Source organism: Solenopsis invicta, chromosome 3 (genome assembly GCF_016802725.1).
Source record: "Solenopsis invicta isolate M01_SB chromosome 3, UNIL_Sinv_3.0, whole genome shotgun sequence".
Classification (NCBI taxonomy): Eukaryota; Metazoa; Arthropoda; class Insecta; order Hymenoptera; family Formicidae; genus Solenopsis; species Solenopsis invicta.
This window is the reverse complement of record NC_052666.1, coordinates 2,452,016-2,478,594: the sequence shown is the minus strand read 5'-3', so window position 1 is coordinate 2,478,594 and position 26,579 is coordinate 2,452,016. Positions and strand designations below refer to the sequence as shown.

The window sequence follows — 26,579 nt, the reverse complement described above, 5'->3', positions numbered from 1 at the left end:
AAAGACAAGATCTCTTCAAATTATTAAAAAAAATTCGCCCATTGTTTTATAGGTGATTTTGGACTATCCGTGTTCAGTCATCATTCATACATAATATTGTAGATAATAATGATAGCATTAGGGAAAATATAGATTTAGATCCTCAAAGTCTCGCCGAATGTAATTCTGACCTAATAGTGTCATTTTATTCGTTTGAGAGATTATTATCAGAACTGTCCAATACGACATATATTACGTTATGTTGCAATATAGACATGGTATTGTGTTTTATCAACATGCCTGGACTAGATTCGAACTTTAAGAGATGGATATATACAGGGTGTCCCATTTTAACTATCGCATCAAAATATCTCGCAAAGTATAAAAGATATGGGAAAATGTTTCAATCAAAAGTTATAAGGTTTACAGGGAAACATAAGAAATTACCATTGGTTTGGTGCCACCAAGGTCAGGTCAAGGTCATCAATTTTTTTAGTGGAACATCCTGTTTTTAATTCCAAAATTTAATTGGTGTCAAGAGCTTTCCAAAACAATACAAGTAAGTTACTTTTCATTAAATACTTTCTGAGTTATAAAGCTTGAAAGTCGCATTATACTGTAACTTTGAAGCTGTATAATTCAGAAAGTACTTAATGAAAAGTAACTTATTTATATTGTTTTGGAAAGCTCTTGACATCAACTTAAGATTCTGGAATCAAAAATAGAATTTTTTATTTAAAAAAATTGATATGATCTTGACACCATCAAAGGTCAAACCAATGGTGCCTTTTTATGTTCCCCTTCAAATCCTGTAACTTTTGATTAGGTCAAAACTACGACGAGAATTTAAGAATCTAATCTATTTTTTCTTTAATTCTATCATTATTCCCTACAAAATTATATATGATTGATGATGCGGATGGCCCAAAATGGGCGAACTTCTTTATATATTTGTGGAGAAAAATGTTAGAATTAGGAAAGGAACATATTTATTTTGTTTTATCACTAATCTAAAATTAATAATTTTCTTCGTAGGTAAATTTTGAAACCTTCGGTAGAAGCATGCAGCTGCTGTTCCGTTTGATGACGTCGGCTGGATGGAATGACGTGTTGGAGTCGCTGATGGTACAATCACCAGAATGCGATCCCACCCCAAACAGTCGACAGATGAACGGAGATTGCGGATATCCATTGTTAGCGATCACGTACTTCACATCATTTATTATTATTAACTATATGATTGTCATCAATATGTACATCGCCATCATCTTGGAGAATTTCAATCAAGCTCATCAAGAAGAGGAGATTGGCATCGTCGAGGATGACTTAGAGATGTTTTACATCCGATGGTCTAAGTAAGATGTTTCTCTTTACTATTTATTTTAGGAAGAGTTCTTTGTCTAATAAATCATTCATAAAATGTCAATAAAATAATTCAACTATATATCTTTAAAAAAATTAATTTTTAATAAGATAATTTAAATTTAATTGTAAATAATGAAATGACGTTTCAATTTTGAATTAAAATTTTTGTTTTTCTAGGTACGATCCGCATGCAACTCAATTTATCAGCTTCTCGCAGTTGAGCGATTTTATAGCGAGCCTAGACCCTCCGTTGGGGATATCAAAGCCTAACGTAGTGGCGTTGGTCAGCTTTAATCTTCCCATCGCAAAGGGTAACAAGATTCATTGTCTGGACATCCTGCACTCACTTGTCAAGCACGTTCTTGGACACGTTGAAGAGTCGGACGACTTCAGGAAGCTGCAAGATCAGATGGATGTCAAGTTCAAAAAACAATTTCCGACAAGGAAAGAATTGGAGATAGTGTCTTCCACGAGAATCTGGAAGCGACAAGACAAAGCTGCCAGGTTGATTCAACGTACAATAAAGGAATACGTTGCGTAAGTATAATAAACTTTTCATTGCACAATTAATATTTTTAAAAATTAAACAACATTTTATACAAAAATTAAAAATACTGAACAAATGAAAGTCAAGTACAGTTAACAAGATTTAAGTTTTAATCTTTTTAATGTTAATATACAATACATTGAGTTTTAAAAGCTCAATATATTATTAACCTTAGGTGAAAATAATGTCAACTTGACATCGTATTGATTTTACGTCATTTTCATCATAACTTGGACTAATTTGATCAATATAATGTCAAATTAACACATTTCAACTTTCTTATTTTTCTTGGGAACATAATACAGTTCAGTGCTGATTAATATGAACAACACTGAACTGTATTATGAACGTAACTTAACTAAAATATGTTTCTCATATTTAAAAAATAATGAAAACAAAACGGTTCTTGTCGAATATTGTAATTATGCGCATATGGTTCACACGATCCAAAAAGTATTTAACATGTTTGAGCATCAACTCGTAATCAGTGAGACTATCAAAATTCGATTGAAAGTAACACTATAACAGTTCCAATATTTAAATCTATTTATCTTCAAATATACCATACAATTTGCGTTTATCACAATTTTTACAACTTAATTACCGCTGTTTGAACTTGGTCAGAAAAAGTATTTCACCAAAAATATTCGTAAATAAGGTATATGAGAAATAATAAATAATAAAATTGACTAAATATATACGCAGGATGAAAAAGGAGCGCGAGAGGATTGCTCAGGAGGTGGATTCGCAGACGCAGACTTCGAGCCCGGGTGGCACGGATGGTAAAGGCGGGGGTGGATGGAGCGGTAAGCTGTCGGCTCTGCTGCACGTGCACCGAGGCAGCCGGGCCAGTAGCCGCAAGTCCTCCAGGGCCAGCGACGCCAGCGATCTCAGCGAACTCGGCACCGCCTCGGCGTGGCTGTTTCCAAATCTTCCTCTGCTGTTGCTCTCTGGCGCCACCGGAACCCATGAGGACCTGCAACCCCCGACACTGACTGTGTCCTGTCAACCTTCCGCTGCCTCCAGCTCTGGCTCAGACTCCCACACTACTATCAGGTTGGTTTATTCTTTCGCAACAGTAAAATACATATGTATAAAACCTTATTTAAGTCTCTCCTAACACGTTAAATTGATTATTCATCATATTAAATTGATTAAGATTAGTGTTTTTAAGTTTCCAGAAAAATAAAATTGAAAAAATCCAAGTTTTTTCTGTTTTTTTTTCCGAAAAATATAGATAAACCAACTGTGAATAAAATATTAAATGTTCTTAGTTTACTGAAAGAATAAAACTGATTGTGAGTTAAAAACCTGGTTTTCCTTTTTTTTAATGTTATGATAATAACAGTAAATTTTAGTGATGAATTACTTATTTATTAGAACTTTTAAATATAAAAAAAAACCATTGACACAGCAAATAATAAAAATAGCATTATCAAAGAAAGAAGAATGAAAAAATGCAATAAAAAATTAAAAATGTTGCCATGTCTAGCCTTAAAGAATAGGCTATGTTGATTTTAAAAATTATTTACCGGAATTATATGTTGATATTCAGAAGAATATTTATAAAGATTTGTTATTTGCTATAAGAGTAATTTGTAAGATCTAAACATATATTTCAAAATTCTAAGGACATGATGTACAAATATGTGTAATTAATAACTGCATTTTATTAACTTAATATATCAGGAAGAGACGGGATTAATTCATGAATGGTGGCTGTATTAGGAGGAAAAAAGTTATATAAAAAATCTACAGGAACTAGAAATTGGTAGGGGTAATCGGGAACGTAGACAGGTATTTGGTCATGGGGATCTAATGTGCAAGCAATCAAAACGAGAACGTCTAAGTCTACAAAGTTATTCATTGCAAACTAACCAAAGCAAGGGAAAAGCGTTTTTGAAGAAAACTGTTCTATGATTTCGAATAGTGATTTTTGTAGACCGTTAAAGTAATAATAACGAGGCTAGAAAGGAGGGACGGTCACTTACTCCAGAAATTCTACACTGGACGTACAGTCAGTGGGGATAGGAGGGTCAGGAAGGTCGAGCGATACTGGAGAATAAGACGGACTGGGAACGGAAGACGGAGGGGTGTCAGGGGCTACACTGTATGTGAATTGGGAAGAAATTGAATGGGCAGGAGATGAGGTGAGAGTCATGAGAAACTTCGTGTTCCTCAGGGAGAGAAGGAGAAAGCGGAGGTGAAAGAGAAGAAAAAGCTTCCTAGGTGGGAGTCCATTGAGGAACCCGTTCCTGCTCCTGTGAGTTGCGTCCAATTAATCTCAAAAACTCGTATGCCTGATCAAGGAATGTCTGCGCCCGCCTAACCCGTTCGCAGCGAAGTCGAATCTTTTCAGATGATCTTTTATTGGTTAATTCTCCATTTTCCTCAGAGTTCTTCTCAATTCTAAGAGGGATGAATAATTAGATCACCCAATCGCTCAAGGGATTTTTTATATTAAATTATCTTTGTATAATATATATATTTATTAATCGATTTCCCCTTTTGGAAAATTATAACCCCGATTTCTCGTCTTATTCATTTGCTTAGGAATTTCATATCGTTCGTTTGCTTTCTATATCGCTACTGTGAGTTCCTCTTTGAGATGCGCATTTGAACAAACAAAATCAGGGGCATAAATCTTAATTTATAATTTGGATATTTCTTATCCACAAATGTCTTGGTTCAATTTTATTTCTTATCAGCGTCGGAATTAGATAAAAATTAGATTTTTCCTCTTCAGATCCTAGCTTTACCCGTTCTTATAAATCATTGCATCAGAATAACGAAATATTGCTCTACACACCTAATAATATAAAAATCAAATTCTGTTATTAATAAAAAGTTAAAAACTACAAATATCATGCAAATATATTAATAAAATAAAATATAAGAAATATAAAAACTACTTACTTCCAATTGAGCATCTTCACCAGTCAAGCTGGGATCAGTCGTGCACTGTCAATTTTTCACACCGACTTAATTATTAAAATAACAGTCGTTAAAATGCGCCACTGCGGCGCCATATTCCCCCCCCCCCCACAAAGTTCTTTTTTTAGGCAGTGAATAGGTGCATGCAACACATACTGTACTAGTGTATATATGCGCAACGTAAGAAATTTTACTTGGACGCAAATGGGTAGTAAAGGGTTAACTCCGAAAATAATGAGAATTAGAAGAATTTTTCATATTTTATATAATTTATTAATGTAAAATTCTTAAAAAATATTACGAGATATTCTGAGAATTTTTTTACTAAGGATAACTGTACGAAAAATAAGAACGTTAACAGCAAAGTTCTCTCTTCCTCCGTAGATCGCTGGGCCGGCAAGACGCAGTGGAGAAGTATCCGGACGAGGACTTACTCAGCCCACCGACGAAGCGCAACTCTCTACGACCGAGCGGTACCACCCTCTCACTGAACGCGCTACAACGAGACATCAAGGAGACGTTCAATCGACGATGTAGTAGCCTGAGACGACGGGCGCCGCCGCCGCCGCAGGAGCCAAGTCCGGAGAAGCGATCAGCCGAGAGTAGCGACGTGAGTATTCTGGTGACGGAGCCAAGTCCGGAGAACACGGCGCCACCCTCGAGGCCATCGCTGATCAGACAGCAGTCGGAGGCGACGGTGGTGCACGTGTTGGTGCACCGGGAGAGTGAGGAGTATCGGGACACTCCGGACGACAGCTGATCCTAATCGACGGCTACCACCACGCCTGATAGCGACAGCGACGCGACGACTCACAAGGGAACCTCGCAAAGTGAGAAACTCAGATTTTACTGAAACTTGGCTTATAAATAACTTATAAATGTAGAAGAGGTAAATTGTACATGAATTTAGAAATTGTCAGTTGCGGCTGAAAAACGGGGTGAAACTACCACAGAGACAAAGAGACTTTTGGCTTTTATCAATATATCTAGCGAAACATCGAAAAGTGTTTCATACAAAAGTTTTACTATGTCCTACGTCTGTATTGACCTTATCTTAAAAAAAAAATTAGAAAGAAATTAAGAAATATATACATGTAATGAATACTTATGTAATTAAAAATTTATATAATAAATTTTTAACTTAACAACTATTTAATTAAAAGTTAAATAGAGCCATTTCACATGTACAATAAAATCTCTTACTAATTATCATTGTATATAGTTTAATAAAATATAATTATATGTTAATAAGAATCAGAAATAAATACATAAAATAAAATACATATTTTGATTAAATTAAGCGTTATCATTGTATATAGTTTAATAAAATTTAATTATGTGTTGATAAGAATGTAAATTAGAAAATTATCTAATTCTCTAAAGAGTAAATATATAAAATAATAATTGTAAAAGTATAATTTTACAAATAATTCAGTAAAGGAATATTATATAGGGAATAAATTATGTATCGTATATAAAGTAACAAAATGATGTATTTGTGTCAATGCTAACAACATTGATCATTTTGCTTAATTGTGATGTCCATTTTACGCAACGTAATTGACATGATTTGGGTAAATATATTATGGTGTATTTATATTCCATTACATAAGGACAAAATTTATTTTTCCATGTTCTATTTCCCATATAATATGTATTATATTATTTTTAACTACATTCCATATAAAATTTATATTGTTATTAATACTTTTCCTATGTATAATGTATCCATGTATCTTATAGGTAACATTTTCATCAACGTATTGATAAGAAGTATTGCACATTCGTATGTATTTGAACATTCCTTCTGTAACACAAGAATATATTTCTTATAAATAAGTTTATTCTAAATATATGAAACATTTTTATATTTTTAAAAAATGTATAAAACACTTTTTGACATTTCTTTAGTTTACGGAATTCGATTTAAAGAAAGACAAAAGTCTCTTTACCGTTGAAAAGTGGTATTTCACCTCTTCGAATCGTTTTTTTAGCCGCTGAAAATTTCGACGGAAAATTTCTAAATTCATATATTTACCTCTTCTACATTTATGCCAAGTTTAATTAAAATCCGAATTTTTCATTTAGCGAGTTCCCTTGTCGGTGATAATACATATACGTAGGTGTATACAGATTATATACAGATGATTATATACAGATATGTAGACTTTTCACACAGCGCAGATCTAATTCTAGATAAGGCAATAATCCGCATGGCTTCTTCGGGGCGAATCTCGAGACGGAAAGAATAACACGTGCGTATATTGTTTGTGTGTGTTTGCGAGTATGTACGTGAGTGTGTATGTGTCGCCGAAGTGTCTGATGAAACATTGTACATAGCGATGGTTCTTGGCCGATTCGAGAAAAAGAATTAAGAATGACCAGAGATCTTTGTTGATTTGATAACTGTTTACTCAAATGACTCTTGCTCTTAGGAACGCAGTACCATTTCGTTGAGACGGTTCTCGATTAGATATGTGATTAAAATTAATCACAGTCTAATTGTGTGCGTGAGTGTCCCTCCGCAAACTACCCTAAGTTTCATCACATAATTCATTTGAATTATTTGGCTAAGAAACGGTTTTCTTTAAAATGTCTTTTAATTCTTTTGTTTTAACTCAGAGCGCACGAATATGTTCTTTTCAAGTTATAAGATTTTCACATATGTCGATTTCAGTTTTAGATAAACTGTCTATGTATGTACAGTGCGGTGCAATAATTCGAAGAGCCTAGTAGATGGCTGACTTACCGACGCCACAGTCTAGCATATATTATATTAGGTTAGACTGTGGCGTCGATAAGTCAGCCATCTACTAGGCTCTTCAAATCATTGCACCGCACTGTACAAGCAACCTTATATGTATGAAGAAAATAATTTTTTATTTATATTACATACTGAATTAAAGGCTAAATTAACAAAAACCATGATCCGTTTTAACAAAAAGACAACTTTGCCAGAATACGTGTCATTGTATAAAACACAACGTTCCTCGGCCGATAAATTCTAGAACTTATTTTTTAGTAAGAGGAAACTTTTCTTTCGTTTATATCACCTATCGAATAATTCAAAGTCGAAGAAGTCGTCTGAATCTTCAAATTCTCACGTGGTTTGCGGAGGGTTATTACAGGAATGATTTTTATTGGTCGTTGAACCGTCTCCATATTGTTACTAATATATTAGACATATTACAACTTTGATGGAAAAATTTAGTTAAAGCATGACTAAAAATTTTCTGAAATTGTTTCACGTTTCGTAATACTTTAGCAAAATTTCGGCATAATTTCAATATAAAATTACTCATAAAAATTCAAATTTATTTCAAATTTAAATAAATTTTAATAAAAAATTTAATTCAATTTGCAACAAAATATCAGTAATGTTTTTCCAGCAAAGAAAAGACAATTATCTTTCTACTTACAACTACCTACTTCATGGAAGACAATTTTGCTGAAATACAAATATGAAAATAATTGTCTTGAATCATTAAAAAGTTTATATTGGACGTTTAAGCTGCTTGCTAGAATGTCAAAATTTCTTGTAGCAGCATCATGCTTGAGTGTCTTACATAATTATTTTGACAGTCCAACATAAAATCATTTTTTGTATGTAGCTAGATTTTTAGTTATTACAGTAAAATTATTTTTTCCTTGTTCGACTTACGAATTTTTGGATTTATGATCGACATTCTATATCGATTATAAATAAATTAATAAATTTAAGTATTATAAATAATAACAAACGATTAAGCACTCGTTTAACTAGATCCAAAAAGAAAATATTAATTTTATAATATTATATTCAAAGTTGTACTTTTAACAAAAAAATATTTCTTTACTTGTTAAATTTAATCTGTGTTTAAACTAAATATTAATTTTATCAAATATAATTATGAAAAATTATAATCTTTAAAGAAAATTTTGTTTCCTGAATAAAGATGTATAATAATTTTCAGTAATAAAATAACTATTTTGCATTAATAATAATTAATGTTTTATTTATATAAAAAAAAAAATGCTGTCCGACTTATAATGAATTCGATTTACAAAATCTCGAAATATAATCCTGCCGTAAATAGAGAGATATCTGTACGGAAAGAACAATTTCACTATAGTATCTAAAAATTTAGCTAGATACAAATCAGAAAGTAATTTTACGTTGGACTATCAAAATAATTATGTAAGACGTTCAAACGTCATGATACTGCTCTAAAAAGTTTTCACATTCTAGCAATCAGCTTAAAGATGCAAATATAAATTTTTTAATGGCACATCATAATTATTTAAAAATCTATATTTCAGAAAAATTGTCCTTTTCGTGTGCTATGTCAATTTTACGCTCCAGTGCAATATTTGAGTGCAATAGACGAAAGATGACAGATGCAACAATATTGTACTTCTAACAAAAGTGAAATTTATAATATTTTAAACACTATACGCCTGAAAAATAGAAGTTGCAAAAAATTCATATTTCCTTTTGTTACCATGATAAGAAAAGTTGAGAGCCATTGAGTTTAAGAGACGAAGAAAGGGACAAGGATAAGGTTGAAAAGAAACTTTCGATAACTTTTTCATTGCAAATACAAATGGGACGTCTTTAAAGGAACCCGAATACGTTGACACTTTGCTTTGCGACAAAAATGCATGCATTGTAATGTTGGGTTCCCTGCAACGACAAAAAAGTTGCAGTTAAGGATGAATTACCAGCGTAGCGGAAATACCAGATGTAGCCGTTTTCGAACATAATTTGTTAGAATACATCGCTTCTCGAAGTGAGTTGAAATAATTTTAGTTTCGTATTTACGATATTTATGCATACAATTTCTTAACTAAAATACAGACATTCGAATATATTTATTGTGTTTAATAAATAAAACAATTTCTTTTGTAATAAAGAAATGTTTTCAAATTGTGTCAAAGTATTACATTTTTGTGTTAACTTTTCACATATTATTTATATTACTTTCTAACATTATTATCTTGTGTTAAATTAACACAAAAATTTGAGTGGTCATTTTGGAATATATGTTAAGATGAATCGAAAATTTCCAATTATGCATTTCTTACGTAAAATAAAAACCTCTAATAAACGTGAAAATGTCTAACACAAATGTAAAGATAAAGGAGTTAGTTAAACCACGATTAAAGTTAATACACATTAATAAAAATAGACATTAGACGAGCTTATAACAAGATAGCCTCTATTATTTACCGTTACATTCTACGAAAGGTAACGATCGAATAAAAGCCAATGTTTCTAATTTAATCTGGGCCTTTAGCACAGCGAGTAAATACAACTCTCTGCGTTGCAATTGCTATAATTCTAAAATACCCCATCAATTACTGTAATCGCCTTATTCGAGGCTCTTCTTCAGACTTCTTAATAATTAAATGCTGTTCAATTGCCCACGTTACCAATTAATCAATTTAATATAAACTTTTCTAATTGTTCGACTGATTCAGTAAGGAAACTTTCAAGCAGCAATTCTTTATATAATTTTTAAAAATCTTTCAAGACTTTTTTATGATTTTATAACTTTATTTTATAATTTCACGTCAAACGATTAATGCCGATCAACATTTTGACGAGTGACATTCAAATTTATCATATTAAATAGCCGCTAATTAATTATTTTAAAATAACCTCGAACCGTCAACATAGTAAACTTTCTTGTAAGATAGCGACTACATTTTTCTAGTAAGTTACGCTACCCTGGTAAGAGCATACTTTGGATTTCATAATTATCATCGTTTGCTTCTTCGGCGGATTTAAGAAAAATATTAATTTAATTATTAATATATAAATATTAGCTATTAACGTTTAGCTATTTAATCTCAGCGTTGGGTATCTGTACTTAAACAATAATTATTACGTATAGACAGTGACAAAATTGTCACTCTTTTAACGAAGTCCAATTAAATAAAGAATTATTGCTATTTGTTATTTATTTATTCAAATGGCTTTTTAGAAGATAACTTGGGAATACCGTACGTAGATCTCATTCATATGTGCCCAACACTGAAACTCAAAATTACGAATTTCGGAAATACTAAAACCTTTTTGAACACGCCGAAATAAAAAATAGGGATTTTTATAGATAAATGAAATATTTAATAACATTCGAAGTTGTAATTACCGGAAACAGTTTTCAAATTTTCCAATTATTTGATAAATGATAATAATATTAATCGTAATGCCTCACTTACTGTTTGTAAATAGTATTTCGGCGCTTTGAATTTCACAATAAATTCTCAGGCATCGCTGATCGAATGTATTTTAATACTAATTTAACGCGGCTTCAGAGTAATCGATGGAGCGACATTTGCATTCGCGTGCACATATAGAGGCGTTTCTCGATTACAGCGTCTGTAACGGAATCTTTTTACTGTAACTCTACATTTACATAATCCTTGTCTCTTACATCGTAATTAAGGATGGTCGGAAATCCAAATCTGGGCACATTCATTCGACTCTTGTACAGTTTTGTCTTTTGGGAAAAAAAGAAAAGAGAGAAAAAAAAGAGGAAAACCTAGATTGTTAGCAAGTAAACAACGTAGACTGCCCGGGGTTAGTTACGAAAAACAAATTTTATTGGTATACAAAAAGAGTACTGCCTCAAATCTTAGGGTAAATTAATCGCGTCAATGGCGGCAAGAAAGATCGTAAAAAGGAGTAGAAAACACGAATGAAACGCAGACAGAAATCATGTTGGCTTCCTTCGGTGATTATTATCGTAAACAAAGTACTCCGATTTCATTTCTTTCTCCACGATAATAACAGGATATCTCTAACAATTGACGGAAAGCGAATACGTTGACGTTGTAGCTTCTGAGATGTAAATTAGTTGTTACGTTGAAATAATTGTTCTCAATTCATAAACTATAGTATATGAAGAGCTTTTCACGAATTACGCATCAAAGATGCCGAAGAAACGATGAACGTCATTTACCGCTACACTTGAAATGAGGTATTCACAATTCTCAAGTTTTGTTGAAGAAAACTCGACTAGTTTTACGAGAAAAAAAAATTACGCTGTCACCTAATATATAGGGTAATTCCGATATTTAGGCCACTCGAGGAGAAATAAAAAAAAATAAGAGAGAAGATAATTTACATGCAACCACTCAGTTACGTGCCTTTATGTTTATTAGTATTGCGTTGTGATTTTAGTTTTTTACTGTTAATTAATCCCTAACAGGACAAGATACCGTAAGAATATTCTAGAATATTCTAGATATCGTACGAATATTCGTACAATTTCATACGTATATCATGCGAATATTCGTATAATATCGTACGTATATCATACGAATATTCGTATAATATCGTACGTATATCATATGAATATTCGTATAATATCGTACGTATATTTATACTATATCACAATATTCATTAGATATCATGTGCTGTTAGAGATATTAACAAAATCATAATAAGTTGAATCGATTTGTCAACGTGGCGCAATCATATATTGTAATCTATAATACATAAAACAATTATTGTAAGAAATGTAAAAGGCTTAGCATTATTTCTTGATACAAAAGTGTAGAGGGATAGTAAAGGAATACAGCAAAATAGAAAGTTTAAATCTTTATATCCTTTGTTCAGGTTCTTATACATCTCATCTATTTTGATATATGACACTTTTAGTGCACAGAATTAATGCCGCAGTAAAAACGCGCTCTATCATTGGAAGGCAACATTTGCTCCTGCACAGAGCACACAAAGTGCACTTTGCTGCTATCTGCATGTAACTTTTTAATATTGCGTTATTATTACTTTGTATATTTATTATTCTTATTTTCTAATGAACTTTGTCAAAACATTTTATAAACCATTATCTTATTTCACGTTTTATTTATAAGCATTGTAAATTATCTACGTGCCCTGTATCTCATACGTAAGTATTATAGACGTACATCCTATTTCTATGACAAAATGCAAGGTGTTTTTAAAGTTTTTTTAAATATGTTAAAAATAAATATTTCGTATTACTATTTTTTTTTTTTTTGTAGTAGCCGAAGTTTTCATTGGTATAGTTCATTTTTCTTAAACATAATAAATGAATACTTGATACACAAAATTGTAGATAGGTGCGGCATACTATATATACCGGAGTTACCCTAGTGATTATATAGGAAAAGTATTATGTGATCACTTTTCTTTCAATTCTCGAATATCCCGTGTATTCGCGATATTATACTGCCATATCTATATTTAATTGATTAGACGTGTTTTCGTTGTATATGTAAGGATCATTACATTAAATGGTACAATCTACATATTCGGTGCACGCTTGTGGTAGCGTTTTGATTTTGTTCGATTCTGTTGATTGCCCACATCGTTAGAAAGTTAGAACTTTGAGATATCTAAATTTTGCGCAAAATACTGTCACAATCCAGCAGACACGATATATGTTACATGATGATATATTGTATATGTTGTGCAATATATATCCCGGACTAAAACATTGCAGCAATATTACAGTAACGTTGTAACATTGTTGTAATATTACTGCAATGTTTCATGCTATCTGGGATGTTATATGAAAGATAACCTTTTACGTAAAACATAACCTCATATATGATGTACACATAAGTAAACACCGGATATAGCAGTAATCCAAGTGAGAATTGAGATGAGATAGCCGAGGATTTTTGGAGTACCGACAATTTTCAACATTGAGTAACAACATTGTAATACTGGTACGACAACATTGTACTCAATACTGGTATAATATTAATGAAATACAAAACACATTTCTTATTATATTATCTATTCTTATGGACAGATTGAAATCAAACTACCACAGATTATTTGTTACCATCTAAACTCTAATAAATTAAGCATCGGTTCATTATTTGTTATTTGTTACTTGGAAAAATTAACAATTCGTTATCTGATTCCCCTCCCCCTCACTACTGAAATACGAGATAATAATTTCTCTCTCTCTCTCATAACAGTAGTTAAAATTGAAACTCTTTATAATGTAAATCCCTATACTGCAACACTACCAAATATGAATACTGATTCTTAATACTGTAACAATAATAATACTATATAAAAAATTGATATACCGATTATCTATATTGCAAGAGTAACAAATATTGGTACTAATTTTCAAATATTATACCAAAGATTACATCGACACTGATTTTCAATATGACAACGGTTTTCTAATGTAATGACCCTTAGAGCTCGCTTTAGCCCGAAGAAAGTAAGTCAAGCCTTACCCAGTTGTATTACTTGTAACGCATTGCGTAGTAATCTTTTTACGGGAAAGAATTCAGCCGCGTGTTTCTCTGACAGCGTAGTTCTATGCCTCGTGCTAGAAGACAATCTTTCAATTTCAATAAAGAGAGAGTACATCTATCCGGCAATGGTACTGATGCTCAACACATTTCATATATCGTCCGAAGTATGTCAAAAAAGTTCTGTTTATTGGATGTCCCCCCCACCCCAAAAAAACTTTATTTGACGTCCTATAAAGACATTTATGCAGACATTTTAGAGATTATTTGAGAATCGTCAATATGACTAATTTCTTAATTCTTTAAAATTAAGTTTTTTTTTTAATTCAACCCATTGAACATTTTGTTGACAACTTGTTAAGTAAAAATGTTGCAAGCAAGTTGCCAATAAGATGACTCCTCATTTAATGCAGTTGCGAGCAAATGAATTACACTGCTTTGCTTTCGCACGAAATGTTATCTGGATAATTTCATTAAATAATATTCGCTGAGTTTATTTTACATGTTCGATTTATAGACAACTTGACAATATCGTATTTTTATCATTACATAATAGACAACTAAAGAACGTCTAAAGGACATCTCGAATACGGCAGTTTACGCTGATGTATGGCCGCGACGAAATTGTAATTCTCGCAATATTATGACTTTTTTTTTATTCTAATTTATCAGAAGCATGTTTTAAAGAGAATTTCTTCAAGTCGAATTCGTAAAATTGTACTCCAAGATAAAAATAAATAATACGTATCTTAATAATAAAATTTTCTTTAATTCTACTTAAAAATTAATTCAGTTTGATATTTCTGTGAAATATACAGGGTGTCTCATAAACACCGAACAATATTTGAACAGCGTCTTCCAAAGATAAAGTATTTTTGAATACAATAACGGTAACATGTAGAACAATAAACGTTGTAAAGATATCCGTATGACGAATTTTGTACATGTTATCTGGATTGGACGTCTTTGAACACTTACATCATAACGACATCTGTTAGACATTTTTGGACAATACATTACATATAGAAAAGATAGGACGTCTTTGGATCATGTTCAATACATGAAATACAACATCAAATTGTTGCTTGGATTTAATGTATTCTATTCTCACTTGGAAACATGGCATCAATATGATACTTTCCTCATTCTAACTCAATATAACTGTTATATAACTGTTATATCATATATATGATATGTATCATATTATATTTGTATTGCTGAGTAGAAAGTTATGATATTGATTTTATATGTTACTGTTAATTGGTGTTTACTAAAATTATTTGCTGTACAATTTACATAATTAGTAGACTGCGGATATTTATGCAAAAACATATAATTGCATATTTTGCATAAAATGCATATTTTGCATAATTGCATATTTGCATAAATCGAGCATATTATTTGCATAAAATGCATATTTTTCCTAAACTTTACATATCCCATGTAACTTTGAAGTAGATATATGGAGATCATTTGTAGCTTTATGGAATGTCTGCGTTATCGATGAATTTCAGTCTGATCACGTGATCACTGATCAATCGGAATAGCGAGTGTATTTACGTTTCGGTCTCGGTTGTATTTACGTTCTGCGGATTACTACGCGTGCTATCTGCCAGTTTATTTTCGAGCACTGAGCAGTTGATAGGGTGAATAGCGTGAATAGAGAAGTGAAAAGAAAAGAAATGCCGAAAGTTAAGAAAAATAAATACGTGCTGGTGAAAAGCTGGATCGACCAAATCAGCGACAAATATTTAACATATGACGGAAATTCTGTTTATTGCAATGGATGTAACAAAGAGATTACATGTGATAGAAAGTCACAATTAACTCAGCATATTTCAACATCTACACATAAAATGAATGTGTTACATTTAGAAAATAACGAACACAGTGAAAATATTAACGAATCAGATGGAAAAAAGCAACAGTCAAAATATGCAAATACTTTTTACGTCGATCTTTGCAAAGCTATGATTGCTATTAAGATGCCCTGGCGTTGTCTTGACAATGAGACATGGAGAAATTCCCTCGCTAAATATACACGACAACAAATTCCGAATGAGTCAACTTTGAGGAAGAATTATTTGGATGTCTGTTACAATTCGGTCATCGAAAATATTAGGTCAGATATTGGCGATAATTATATTTGGATATCTGTAGACGAAACCACAGATAAACTCGGTCGTCAAGTCGCAAATTTAATAAGTAATGATTTTTTACTTAATCCTAAATTTTATACCTAATACTTAAATTTTATTAACACGTTGAGCGCCGATCAGGTTTTTTAGGTGTGCCGCAGGAGCCAAAGCTTGAAATTATCCAATAATTTGGAAATTATTTTTATTTTTATTTTGTTTTGAGCGAACAATATTTGCCGTGGCACACGGTGTGTGTCGTCGGCTACCGACGAAAATAGTCAGTGTCACACGGTGTGTGCTGCCGGTGCTCAATGTGTTAATTAATTTTAATTAATTTTATTATTTAACATTTTTATCAATTTTCTTGAATTTTTAGTCGGTAAACTATGTGAGGAAACTACTACACCTCATCTAATTTCGTCTCAAGTTCTGGAGAGAACCAATCATACCACTATTGCTCGCTTTGTAAATTCAAATATGAAAATCTTGTGGCCAAGGGAATCCCATGAAGAACGAGTTCTATTACTTGTAACAGATGCAGCTGCATATATGTTAAAAGCTGCAAGGGATCTTCAAATTTTCTATCCAAACATTATACACTTAACATGCTTGGTGCATGGGTTTAATAGAGTGGCTGAAGAAGTTCGCCTTCACTTTCCTCTCGTTAATACTATAATATCTTCAGTAAAAAAATTTTTTTGAAAGCTCCGCTTCGTATAGAAGAATATCGAGCAAAATTAGGAAATATTCCATTACCACCTGAACCAATTTTAACAAGATGGGGAACTTGGATCGAAGCTGCACTTTTTTATGCAAATAATTTTACTAGTATTCGAGAGGTATGCATTTATTTATTTTTTTGATACAATAATTAAAAATGAAATTGAAATTGATATAGTAAGATTTTGATTTGATCACAGGTTATTGAGTCTTTCAATTCAGAAGATGCTAAGTCGATCATTTCAGCGAAGAATGTACTTCAAAATCCACAGCTTGTCAAAGATTTATGTTATATTAAAACATATTTTAAAAATCTTCCTAAAGTAATGACAAAACTGGAATCAGTAGGATTACCTTTAATTGAATCGACTGAAATAGCAAGGTCGTGTATTGAAGACTTGAAAGCGATTCCAGGTCCTTGTGGACAAAGAATTTCAGAAAAAATACAGCAGATTCTGAATAGAAATCCCGGAGTGAAGGAAATATTTAAAATTAGTGACGTATTAAAATGTACGCCTAATTCCGAAATTCCTGAAACGATTCCATCTTCTTTATGGAGCAAATATAAATATGCTCCCGTCACGTCCTGTGACGTTGAAAGATCCTTCTCTGCTTATAAACTAATACTATCAGAGAAAAGGCATAGTTTCACTCCGGCTAATCTCGAAAAATATCTTGTTACTTACTGTCATTTAAATTACAACCAATAATATGTATATATTGCTTTATGTATTTAAGTATATTTATTCTACGTTATGTTTTATGTATTATGTATTATGTTTTGTTTATGCGCAAGATTTGGTTTTTCATGTTCGAGTGATTACAGTAATTACTAATCAGTAATTACAGTGATTATACGTATATAATTTTCTAAATAAGATGCGAATTATCTATATTTATTTTGCATATCTTGCATATATGCTGCATAAATAATGCATATTTTTGGTGCATATATTTTGCATATCCAGATATGCATTCATTAAAAAATTTAACTTTATTAGTTCAGCACAGATCTTTTGTTATTATTACCTAAATCTAAAAAAATGTTACTGCATAAAAATCCGCAGTCTAATAATTAGTTACATAAATATATCATCGTCGTTACATTTGAAAAAAAAAATCAAAATTATAACTACCCATACAGTACAGACATTCATAGAACGTTTAAAAGATGTTCCTTGAGTAAAAAGTGCTGTGTGGAGTACACACTGCAACAACTTTCACATTATATATATCTTTTACTCAAAAGTACCCGGAATTGTCTATTGAAATTCTTTGCCGCGAAGTTGGCGTAACTGTTGGCACAATGTTTCATAAATTTAAAATATCGAAAAATTCTTGAAAACGCTACGTGTGCATATAAAACCGTAAATGTGATTTTTTTCACCAGGGATGCAATCTCGATTTTCAATAGTTTGATACCTGCCTAACAATGCGAAAATAGATCGCACGGAGAACTTAAATTATTAATAATCGTGAAACAAATTTCGCTTTTTTCAGAGAAGCAAAGAGTTGTCTAAAATTCGCAAATCTTATTAAACTGTTCTTAAAATTTCTTATTATAAAAAAACGTAAAATTTCTTATTATTATAAAAACGTAATTCAATATTCAAGATTTCTCGCCGGTTCTAAGTTTGCCATCTCAAACTTTACCAAAATCGTCTTTAATTTCATTAAATATGATCACAATGGTATTCCCTCCGAGTTTCTGTCGTGATAAATCCGCCGTTACCATGGATCCTTTTAAAAAAATTCTTTCCACCATCATAGATCTCTTCGGAAAATTTTTTTTGTCGTTATTCTTTTCCGTTGTCGAGATTCTCCCGAAAATTCTTTTTATCGTTATAAATTCGTCTTCTGATCTCTTCATAGAATCTTTTTCTCGTTGTAAATCTCTTCGAAATTCTTTTCTCGCAGAAAGTTCTTTTCAACATTGCAGATCCCTACAGAGAACTTTTTTCATTATATATATCATCATGTCATACGTTTTCCATAAACTTTTTTCCTGAACATTATCTTCCATAAATATTATATATACCCCGATAGGACAACATTTATTAAATTATATAACAAAATCTTGCAAAAATTAGAATCTTCAATTATGTATTTTCAAAAAAAGATTTACAAATAGATCTAGAAGTACTGACCTTTTATAAAATATTGGTAGCTGCGCAACTTTCTCGAAATAGTATTTTTGTAAAACTATGACGATATATGGCGAATCATCTTAGTGGTATATTTATAAAAATAAAATTGTTCACCGGTTGAGAAAAATATTTTAGCTGTTACATATAAAACATTTAAAAACGTAATTAATTCGTGCTTTAAAAAATGCACAATATTCTTTAATTATAACATGAAAATATTGCAACATAAAATAATACATATTCAGCATGAAAAAATTTTAAATAAAAGATCAAACGGTTTTTCCGAGAAATAAAATTTGTAAATGATTTATAAAATATTACCCCGAACTTAATTTTGTCTAATTATTAACAAATTATTTAAAAATTTAATTCCAACAAAACTACTTATGGCACATTATCTTAGCTTTATTGTGAAATTTTCATCAATTTATTACGCCATTATTAATTGCTTATCGGGGTATTTTATAAAAACATAGCTTCAACAAAAACTATCAAAGAGCTATCTTTGTATCAATATTCTTTTTTATTTTCATATGACATAGTGTAATGTATCTTTGTCTCGCATTTCTCTCATACAGCAAAAATAAATCCAATTCTAATAAATAAAATTAGTAAAGCGAACATTGATCTTATACTCTTCTTTCGAAAGAAGAAAATAGCAAATCGTAAAATGTTCCTCTTGGAAACATTATCATTGTCTTTTTGTCGACACGCAGAGCCTAGTTCACTCTTTCTTGTTACACATAAAAATAGAAGAAAAAAGAGTACTGTCTCTCACAAAGAAGAAAGCACATGATGCTCTCGCTCATTCGAATTTCTACGGACAACGAATTATTTTAAGAGGATCGCGCCGTATTTTTGCTCTAAACATTATGTTTGGAATTGTGTTGTGAATCCTCCGGGAAGTTTCTCGTCATTTTAAAACGGACAGGAAGAAAAACCCTGCATCTTTTCCCCTCAAAGTTCTTCCCCTTCGAGAGACAGAACGTCGCTACCAAAAGCATGTCATGACCTATAGTGCCTAATTATCGATTAGCGGACACCGAACGATTGAGAATCGAACTGCCGGAATTTCGGCTTGCGCAGCGCAGATATCCGTGGACTTTCGACGTCTCGCGATTTTCGGTTCGTTTACTAACATTACTTTGGTGTTCGAAGAAGAAAGAAGGGAATTTTTGCGAAGAAATGCAAATTAGAAATTTTATTATTGCTAAAATAAATGTTCCACTTACTGACGGTGTCCCAAATTAATGATCCGATCTTTTTTAATTAAAAGATTGAAGTTTTAATGAAATGTTATAACAGTAAGCAGACCAATAGGGTCTAGGGATATTCGGTTCCTCAGGAAGTCAAGTGCTATAAATACAATTATGTAATGTTATAATTTATATAATGATTGAAGTTAAATTAAACTAAATTAAATATATTTGAACAAAAATTAAGGTCGAACTTCCAATATTTGTAGCACTATTAGTATATAATTGAATATTTATCTATAATTCTATACAAAAAGAAACATTTTTTTAATGCTGTAGATAATTTTGATATGTCCGAAAAGAATTTTAACTACGTAACTTTCAAGAGGTGCTTTAGTCTTAAAAATTATGAAATTATACACATGTAAAAATCGTAATCCTTAGATTTTGAGGCTTATTATTTTAAAGAGACACGGCATAGAGTCCTTTGTGATTAATGGTAACAATACATTTTTTGTAGAAATATAATGAAATAACTTACTCAATATCAAATAAAAATAGATAAATTAAGTAAAGAAAAGATTTTATTTTGCCTTTAAAAAATTAAATTAAGTATGATTTTAATTGAGCTTACCGTAATTAATTGATCAAGTAATACCTGTGTTATTTTCGTTAACATAAATTAAATTGTTAATTTTTGTTGCTCTAAACATGGAAAAACAGATTAAATTAAAAACGAGCAATTGCATAGTTGTAAATTTTGCTGCGAGCAACTCGCCTATTAACGAGATTTCAGAATTATCTTCAAAACTCTCGTTAATTTATTCGATGATTAACTTATCCAATATAATATCTGTAATATTTAATTAAATCGAGTAATTTATCAGTACTTTTACATGAATTAATTTTATTAATTTATTTAATATATAAAATTACATAGCTAGATGGGTTTTATTAACTTCCTGTCGTTCTGGTAACACACACAGAACGGTTACTATAATTGTAAAATAAAATCTATGTCATAATGATTAAAACACTAGAAAAATTATTATTATAAGAGAGAAGGCCTAATAAACAAATTGTAATGCAAAGCCAAACAAAATATGTTTATTAAATTAATTTAACGTAATAAAAATATAAAATTACTTAAAAAGTTCACATTTTACATAATATTTATTAATAATTGTGTAATCAATGAATATATTATAATTAAAGTAATATATTATTTTATGTTAAAATGAGATAAACGTAAATACAATTTATTAGGCTAGCTCATACAGAATGTTGTATCTTTTATAGTCAAGATCTTTGCAACTGTTATGTCTAGCTTGTTATTATTTTTATATCGACATAATTTTATATAAAATAATTTTAAAGAAAATTATAATTGTAGTGATGATATTCGATATCTTAAATCGACAAAAAGATTCTAGAGCTTCGTAGGTCATCAGGTACATCATAATTATGAATTAAATTATAATAATTATGTTATTTATTTAATTATATATTCAAAATATACTGCAATTATTATGTTGTGTATGTGTATATATATATAACAATAATATATATATAAAATAATTTATATATATATATATATATATATATATATATAAATATTTTATGATTCCTTTTTTATATAAAACATTAAACGAACCGAACAAAAAGTACAGTGTGTTTCATGGAACGTGTTAGAAAAAATTCAAAAGAAAGATTAAATTAAGGACGACGGATATCATATAATTAAAAATTTTTGTTGCACGATAATTCCGTTAATTAGAGTAATGCCGATTAAGTTAAAACTTGATTGCTTGCAGATACTTTCATGCGATCTCGGTAACTGTTCCAAAAACTACGACTTGAAAAATTGAAAAAAAAAAAAAAAACATTCGTGAAATGCGTTACATTTGAAATTGTATTAAATAATCATATTAATTATACAAAAAAATTATAAAAAGTATTTGAAAAATTGTTCTACAAAATATCCACGAACAAATCCCTCGGATATCTGAGCTGCGCAAGCGGTGACTCACGATATCGATATTTCCGACAATGTTAATTAGACCGTAGCATTTTTCGTGAGCTTAACGATTTTATTCGCGCGAGAAAGACGTGGAAAAGAGAAAAAGGAGGCAAAAGGAGGAATGATTTTTTTTCGTTTTTTTTTCTGGGGGAGAGTTTTTAAAAGGTGTCTTGACGATTTCAAAGTTCGTCGAATTTACGGAGATTCAGCGAACGGCTCCGGGATTCTAGGGAGTTAGTTTTCACGAGGCATATATATACGATAAAAACATACGTCAATTAATTAAAAATTATACATGCGCACACGCGGGAAAGAGAACGCGCGCGCGCGCGTACAAACAAAGAAAGCATTCGATTATAGAGTCACTGCATCAGTCAATGAACAAATAAGAAATTTAACTGATCATAAACAAAAACGACTTAACTGATTACAGTTGCAAATTAGATCTAAGCCATATTAATTAATTTGCAATTTATAATGAAGTTTTATTATTTAAATATTTTCCTTAAACAGTTAAATTACTAGATAATTCAGCGACTGGTGCAGTGATCCTAGTTGAAATGCAATTGCGTCAAGTAGTAACGTTTTATCCTAATAACAATAAATAATTATCCATTACAAAAAAAAAAAGAAAAAAAACGCAATTGCATGCGTGTAAATTCTTACCACGTAAAATTGCATCAATCTTGAGGCGTGCTCTTTGAGGCTTGCGTGTTGTCCACAAGTCCAACGTCCACTTCCATGTAGACTAACGTTAATTTCGATTTAACTTATTGTTTACCCTTTTCTAATTTGTAAAAATAAAAAATGACAAGCAAGTTAAATCGAAATGAAAGTTAATCGTTGGCAGAAACGCGCGCATAAATCGTGCCACTGCTAATTCAAACATTTAAAACTCTTTTTTAGCCAATATATGGATTTAAGATTAGGTATACAGTAAAAAAGAAATAATACACTCTTATGGATGTCTTCTAAAAGTCTTCAGAATTAGAAGCGGTTTTTTTTCACATTCTTTTTAACTTTAAATATTGGTATTGGAAAATATATTTATAAAAAATTTTGAAAAATATCATGAATGTAATTGCAAGCAACATACAATGCCAACATACAATGCCAACATACAATGCCAACATACAATTTAATGAAATTAGTTAAATTTTTAAAGATATTTTTAATATGAAATTCTTTATACATTAAACATGAACCTGTTTAGTTTTTAACATTTTAATAGTCATTTTTGTTAAAAATCGATACACAGCATTGAATGTTCCATTACAAAAATCCACTACAAAATTTTGAACTTTGTTATACATTTCCTCTATAACTAACCGGTAAAAAAAGGTAAAAAAATGTCGAGGTAATATTATTTGTATAAATAAGATTATACTTTATGCTTATCCTTTTTATTCTTAATATTTATTATTTGTCTTGATATTGCATGGGCGTACGTTCGAGAGAAGACCAAAAGAGGCGCTTGCTCCCTTCATTCCCCAAAATTTTAGTACTGACAATGAGAAAGAATTAAAAATTGTATTAAATTATGAAAATAATTTAATAAAATATATTCTTAGATTTTTTTATTATACTAGCTTCTTTCTTTGCTTTACTAAATCTTTCGCGCTCGAAAAAAAAAAAATTATTTAATAAACTAAAACAGAAAGTTTGGATACCGTAGACGCATCAACTGTTGACGAATTCGACAAGTAAAAAACATTTCTTATTTTTAGCAAAAACTCTAAAAAGAAATTCATCTTTCTTTCTTGAATATGCACTCGGTTAAGTGTAAAGGACGTGACAAAGGGCAACTGTAAAGGCGAAACGGGCGCGCCGTGATTGTACGCAATTTTACGTGGCGTAGCGTTCGCCGAGCGTGCGACTCTCATCCCGTATGTGACCCGCATACGCGCTTGTACATATTATACATAGATAGAACCAGGACAATTATGAGAGATACTGTCCCGTCCCGGAACGGAACAGACCGGACCAGACATATATCAGCCGCCGCTCTCCTTCGGGGAGGCCGTGTCTCCCATAGCGAACTGTACAATCATGCGGGGGTGACGGGCTTCATTAGGAAAGAGAGCATACCCCGCATATTAGAACTTTGTGACTAGCCTTTTCAATCATTCGTCCGCATCATTCGTGCGCGGGCGAATAATCACGTTATGCTCAAGCTTGCATATACTCATACTCATTTTATATATATACACATTATAAATACATATGTATATATTATATACATAACACGTAAACACGCTAGATCGACAAATTTATTTCATAAATCATTATACAGAATAAATACATTCCTCATTTATTTTATATATATTACGTGTTCTAATATAAACAGAACATCTGACACGTTTGTCGGAATAAAATTAAAGAATTGACTTCAAGATAATTGATCAAAGGGGTTATTAATTTTAAATAAAAGGGTTATGGGACCCTAATGAATCTCAAAATATAGAATATTTTTCAACGTCATGAAAAATGTTTAGTTTAAAGGGATAGAGATATAATGTGTTTCTGTTCTGTATATTTGTTTAAAAAAGTAAGACGCAAAACTACATTGAAACGTGTGACTAATATATGAACGCATTTGTCTCAAAATATTAAAGCGATAGCCCAACTTAAATATTATCCGATCAATTTGAAATTTTAAAGCAACGTGTTTTTATTAGTAACACTTGATATCGGGTTTACATAGCTTTTCTGATAGGCTCAAAAATCTATTAAATTGCTCATCAATTTAATAATATTACATATTCTAGTAACAAACAATGACTATATTTCAAGTCCGACGAATACGCAAAGTCGGAGATTGCAAAAATTATCAGCACTAAAATCCACTGCGACTAATGTAAACAATCTATTATTTATGTTTAACATCGGTCCAAATTTCAAACTTGTTATTATTATCTATTTATTTTCATATTTACTCTAATGTTGCGTCTTACTTTTGCTTCAATAACAACGTATACTTTTGAAACAGAAACATGTTATTTATCCCCATTTATTTCTTCTCTCTCTGTTGTAAAATACCCTATTCTTTATTCGTACATACCATGCGCATACGATAATTATTACACATGTATAAATGTGCATGTATAAAGTGAAACGGCGGTTTGTATCTCTGTAGTTTTTACAATATCGCTGTAGTATTTAAGATCACAGATGCGGGAGAGAAAGAGACAGGATTCTCACGGGGGTGGAAGCTTTGCTACTTGTTTTCTCGAATCGGTTCCTCCCTCACTTATTCCTTGCTTGATAAGACCGGGGAACTCTCGCCTGCCGCCGAGCGCCAAAACCACGAGACAAAGAAATAATCTCTCTAACGCAAGTTACGTATTAATAAATTGTATATTCAAATAATATAAATTGCACAGGGGGCAAGTTACATAGGATATATACATATAAGCCATTAGTGTCTTTAAAGTATCTCTCTGCAAAAGTGAGAACTGTTCGATAAAGGCGCGATTGACCTGTTTATTCGTGAAACATGTATTAGATTCACCGGTTGCTTTCGATCCCCGATGCGTTTCAGAGATGCGTCTTTGCAAAAAAAAAGTAAGCAAATCTAAAAAAAGAACAGATAGGAATTTACAATTTATGCGAAAATATGAACTTTTAGTGTTCGATATTAGAAACTAATTATTTTAAAATTCTTGCGTTTTAAAATACTCTTGCAATATTTTTCAAATTTCTGTATAATTCTCCCAATATTCAAAAACACATTCAGAAGAAAGATTAACTTCTAAATCGGAATTATATTTTATTAAAATGGATTCAAAATGTAGCTAGATAGAAATAATGTATGTTATTTATAATCATATATTTATAAACCACAATTATACTACTCGTCTAACATAATTGTAATTAAACGAGAAACGAGAGAAATTTTTATCAATTTGTTTTGATTCGCATTTTTTCCGCAGGAATGAACAATAATTAGTTCCGTGCGAAAAAGGCCTATTATGAAAATTATTTCATGAAAAACATGAGATAATCCTGTGGTGAAAATTTTCTTAAAATTCTTCATACAACTTTTTTAGAATTTTTGTATAAATTTCAAAAATTCTATACAATTTCATAATTTTTTATAAAATTTATTTATTTATTTTTATAAATTAGAACACTTTTTAAAAATGTAAAACTTATATTTTTTTCTTGAATTCTTTTTACATGTAAATTTTAAATTATTTCACAATGTTTATTTTATAATTTCTCAAAAGAACTTATAAAATCTAAAGAAGTTCAAAATATTTTTTTCAAAAATCGTAAATTTAA

At 30.9% G+C, this 26,579-nt stretch overlaps 1 protein-coding gene and 1 long non-coding RNA gene across 3 annotated transcripts in view; both read left to right on the top strand.

The window, feature by feature from the left end:
* Positions 1-6,672, top strand: part of LOC105193623 (sodium channel protein 60E) — a 226,986-nt gene extending 220,314 nt beyond the window's left edge. For both annotated transcript variants that reach the window (XM_039446819.1, XM_026139038.2), the window contains exons 18-21: positions 1,015-1,334; positions 1,522-1,881; positions 2,597-2,947; positions 5,210-6,672. In XM_039446819.1, the coding sequence (XP_039302753.1) occupies positions 1,015-1,334; positions 1,522-1,881; positions 2,597-2,947; positions 5,210-5,585 (1,407 nt within the window). In that variant the 3' untranslated portion in view covers positions 5,586-6,672. The remainder of the gene's footprint in view (positions 1-1,014; positions 1,335-1,521; positions 1,882-2,596; positions 2,948-5,209) is intronic.
* Positions 6,673-7,607: 935 nt separating this feature from the next.
* Positions 7,608-25,859, top strand: LOC120357110. The gene is made up of 2 exons (XR_005574325.1): positions 7,608-17,051; positions 17,133-25,859. It is a non-coding gene; the product is annotated as an uncharacterized LOC120357110 (long non-coding RNA).
* The last annotated feature ends 720 nt before the right edge of the window (positions 25,860-26,579 follow it).